General features: G+C 49.2%; 1 protein-coding gene across 1 annotated transcript; it reads left to right on the top strand.

Annotated features, from left to right (window-relative positions):
* Positions 1–1,450: 1,450 nt before the first annotated feature.
* On the top strand, positions 1,451–4,030 carry LOC123431046 (wall-associated receptor kinase 3-like). Its single transcript, XM_045114861.1, has 2 exons — positions 1,451–2,561; positions 2,685–4,030. Exons 1-2 carry the CDS (start codon positions 1,478–1,480, stop codon positions 3,866–3,868), a joined length of 2,268 nt encoding a protein of 755 aa, XP_044970796.1. The 5' UTR covers positions 1,451–1,477; the 3' UTR covers positions 3,869–4,030.
* The last annotated feature ends 563 nt before the right edge of the window (positions 4,031–4,593 follow it).

Below are 4,593 nucleotides of genomic sequence, written 5' to 3' on the forward strand. Positions count from 1 at the left end.
TTCCGATCAACAGATGGAATTGTTGGTTGGGCGATTAAATCATTGAGCCCATACGGAGCCAGATCAGATTACACAGAGAACAAAGCTAAGGTACTATACTATGCCCTATCAACTTTTGTCATCACATTATATAAAGATCGTTTGTAGTTAATTTAATATTTTAATTAGCTAATAGCTATGTGCTTATTTTAAAAGCTAATTGTTTCTTTCAATTTCAGCAAAGTCATGTCGGGTCCGGGTAGAAAATATTCATCTGGAAGTCTTAAAAGAAAAAAAAGCAGGAGGTAAATGAGGAGAAAGAGGCATTGAGTGGACTAATTTGAATGCTAGGAGAAATTTTTAAAGGTAATATGTAATACATTATGTGATATGCACACTGATTTTTGGTGAACTTAATTATATATGATGAATGCTTTATTTAAAATAAAATATATGATGATTACTAGTTAGACATCTCTCCTAATAATAAAGCGCGCAACGCTTATGTCGCTCGTCGTTGGTCATTTTGCAGAAAAGCCCTCGCAGTTTTAGTTAATTAACCCGCAGTTCAAATTTAAGTCAGAACGAACCGTTTTCTGTCCTTTTGCATAAAAGTCCTCACAGTTTTAGGTAATCAACCCGCGGTCCATCTTTTAGTCGGTGCCGAACCGTTTTTTTGCATTTTACAGAAAACTCCTTGATGTTTCAGGTAATCAACCCGCCATCCCTATTTAAGGCAGTTTTTTTGTTTTAACAAAAAAACCCTGACTTTTCAGTTAATTAATCCATATTTTATCTAAAACAAAATTATCCATATCTTTTAAACCGTAACTTTAATTTTAACATGTTATATATGAAATTTGATTGAAAAAATGTGTAGAATCTAAATAGGATGTTATTTTTAGCTGTTGAATACTTCTTAAATATTATTTTTGGTGCAAACTTAATCTGTAATGCACTGTCTTTTTTTTCTCTCTTTCCGACGACCATACGAATTGCAATAAATATGCATTATATTAAAACCAAATTGAGAGGAAAGAAAACATCGTTAACCACACATGCACACCTTTGAAAAATCTCGTGGGGAGAAACAACATATTTCTCATCTTATTCCGAGTGATTGTACATTCAAACGCGTTTTCGTTGTGTGAGCACTAAGGTCATCGTCGACAACACAAATGTGATAATATATTACGTTCAAAGCGTGTGTTATTTTCTCTTCAGTTGTAACGCACGGTCTTTTTTGCTAGTTTATACTAAGGATCTGAAGGACCCGAATTGTAGTTTCGTCCCGGGCCCTGAAACCTCAGGACCGGCCCTGGATGCATGCAGCATAGACCAGGTCAGTCAACGGGCACATGCATGAACGCATGCCACGGTAGGTTGCGGCTGCTCTGCTGCAACTTCTTCCACTCGTCGAACGCTTTATAATGGATCGGACCGACGATCATCCAACAACCTGCCTGTATCATTATTATTACGGTTTTATCCGCCGACGATGATTTCGCTGACGGCGTTGCTGCTACAGCTCTGCCTCACGACGGCCGCGGCTCAGGTCACGGCAGGTGCAGGGCCGCCCGCGCCCCGCTGTCCGACCAGCTGCGGCGGCGTGAGCTTGCCCTACCCGTTCGGCGTCGGCGACGGGTGCTCCTGGCCGGGATTCAGCCTCATCTGCGACCGGACGCGCGGCGGGCAGCCGCGGCTGCTCGTCGGCAGCGGCCTCCAGGTCCTGGACATATCCCTGGACAACTCCACGGTGCGAGTCGTGGACAGCGCCGGCCAGGTCAGCCTCACCTTCTCCGGGGGCCTCGACGGCAACGGCTCGTGGGGCGGCCTCGGCGCCGGCGGCCCGTACGTGTTGTCCGAGGCGCGCAACCAGTTCGTCGTGACAGGGTGCAACGTGCAGGCCACGCTGGTCGGGGACGGCGGCGGCGGCAACGTCATCAGCGGCTGCTCCTCCTTCTGCTCCATCAACGACAAGTGGACGGGTGCCGTGACCAGCTCGAGCTCCACCGGCGACGGGGCAGCCAGGTGCTCCGGCATCGGCTGCTGCCAGACGCCCATACCCATCGGCCGGCCCTCCTACCGTGTGGAGATCAAGTCGCTCGATTCCACCAACGAGTACGCCGGCCGGCTGCCCGTCGCCGTGCGCATCGCTGAGAGAGGGTGGTTCGACGGGGCCTCCGCCGCGCTCCTCAACGACTCGGCCGGGTACTCGCCCACGCGCCGGCCGGCCGTGCCCGTCGTCCTTGACTTCGCGGTAGATTCCAAGCCAGTGGTGCTGCCAGGGGTGGCGACGTCCGGCTGCCCCGTGGACGCACGGAGGAGCGCGTGCCGGAGCAGCAATGCCTCCTGCCGCAACGTCTCCGGCAACTACCGCAGCGGCTACGTGTGCCGGTGCCAGGACGGGTACCAGGGCAACCCATACATCACCGACGGATGCCAGGACATCGACGAGTGCGCGCTGCCTGGCATGTGCTTCGGCGAGTGCACCAACACGGCGGGAGGGCACTTATGCCGGTGCCTGCGTGGTGCCCAAGGTGACCCACGCATAAGAAATGGCTGCATCAAATCTTCTCTAGGTGAGCACAAAATCAAGCAGATTGCGCATCCGAGATATTGCAATGGTTCATGCTCTGTTTTACTATATATCTGAAAGATTCTTCCTTAACAACAGAGGTGCATTATTTGTACGCATTTTTCAGGTTTAAGTGTCGGCATAGGAGTTGGCAGTGGAGCCGGCCTTCTACTCATGGTACTTGGTGCTATTTTGGTGACCCGGAAGATGAAGCAACGGAGGGAAAAAATGCTCAAGAAGAGATTCTTCAAGCAAAATCGAGGGCATCTGTTGCAATCATTGGTGTCTCAGAAGGCCGACATTGCTGAGAGGATGATCATCCCCTTGATGGAGCTGGAAAAGGCCACCAATAGTTTCGACAAAGCTCGTGAGATCGGTGGAGGAGGGCACGGCACGGTTTACAAAGGCATCATGTCAGACCTACACGTCGTGGCGATCAAGAAGTCCAAGGTCGCGATCCAGAGGGAGATTGACGAGTTCATAAATGAGGTAGCCATCCTCTCGCAGATCAACCACCGAAATGTAGTGAAGCTCTTTGGGTGCTGCCTCGAGACGGAGGTGCCACTGTTGGTGTACGAGTTCATCTCCAATGGGACCCTTTACCATCATCTTCATGTCCAAGAACCAGGGCCATCCCTAACATGGGAAAATCGTCTAAGGATCGCTACAGAAACCGCGAGAGCTCTTGCCTACCTTCACTCGGCGGTATCATTTCCTATAGTCCACAGGGATATCAAGTCCCAAAACATTCTGTTGGATGGCACTCTCATAGCAAAGGTATCAGACTTCGGAGCTTCAAGGTGCATTCCAATCGATCAAACAGAGACAGCAACCGCTATCCAAGGGACATTTGGGTACCTAGACCCTTTGTACTTCTACTCGGGACAACTCACCGAGAAGAGCGACGTTTACAGCTTCGGCGTCCTCCTCATGGAGCTTCTAACTAGGAAAAAACCATGCTCCTATCGGTCATCCAAGGAGGAAACCCTCGTCGCATATTTCACCGCTTCACTAGCAGCAGGCAAGCTGGTTCGCGTTCTAGATCCCCAGGTCATGGAAGAAGGCGGCAAGGAGGTTGAAGAAGTAGCTGTGCTGGCAATTGCATGTGTCGGGATTGAAGTTGACCACCGACCAACCATGAGGCAAGTGGAGATGACACTTGAGAACCTTGGGGCCTCGCATGCTAGCTTTGTTATGCATGACACGGATGTGCCGAAGTATCCAGTGGTTGAAGGTATGAACATGGAGGAAACAAGCCGGCAATATAGCTTGGAAGCAGAGTATTTATTGTCATCAAGGTACCCTCGGTAGTCAATATATTTCTTGTGTGACCAGTTTACTTTGAGAGTTAATGATTCGTTCTGTAATTGGATATAACAAGGATATAATGTTTTATGTAGCCCATGTATTTTTTTAGACAAAAGGCATGAGCCCGACTTTATAAATAAAGCCACCAGGCAGAGTAACAACCATCACAACACCACAAGTTCCACAGCCACCCAAGGCCAAACGATAAGCAAAGTATGAGATACAAGACACGCAGGCCACACCCACGGTACGCAGGCCGGACAAGCAAAAACTCCGAGAGAAAAGGAAGATCAACAACCATGCCCGTAGACCACCAAGAGGTTAGACATCAGGCTCCTGCCGCGAAAGGGAAGATGTCGAGGCCCGAATCTTAGATAGCAGCAAGTCGAAGCAGTCGCTTTCTTCAGGCTTAGTAAATAATCTCCACTGCTGCACGAACAGGAAAGCTTTATATAAGCAATCAACAGGTTTAGCAGGAAAATGTGTTCAACGGTAAACTTGTTCCTAGTACTCCACAAGGCCCAACAGACCGCCGTCAGCCCAATCCAGAACAACCGTTTCGTAACACCGACCAGAGGGATGCCGAGGGTCTGGAGCTCAGAAAAAGAAGTCGGAGCCCAAGACACTTGCAACCAAGATCGAAAGCAGCACCACATCAGTTTAGCCAAGACACAATTGAAAAAGATATGATTGGTATCCTCCAAAGCATCACACAGGACACAACGGTC

This window comes from Hordeum vulgare, chromosome 2H (assembly GCF_904849725.1).
Source record: "Hordeum vulgare subsp. vulgare chromosome 2H, MorexV3_pseudomolecules_assembly, whole genome shotgun sequence".
Taxonomy (NCBI): Eukaryota; Viridiplantae; Streptophyta; class Magnoliopsida; order Poales; family Poaceae; genus Hordeum; species Hordeum vulgare.

What these genes read in the sequence shown, in the direction of transcription:
- LOC123431046 (XM_045114861.1), top strand. Translation starts at nt 1,478, where the DNA reads ATGATTTCGCTGACGGCGTTGCTGCTACAGCTCTGCCTCACGACGGCC. An exon ending in CTGCATCAAATCTTCTCTAG is followed by an intron (nt 2,562 to 2,684) that starts GTGAGCACAAAA and finishes CGCATTTTTCAG; the next exon opens with GTTTAAGTGTCGGCATAGGA.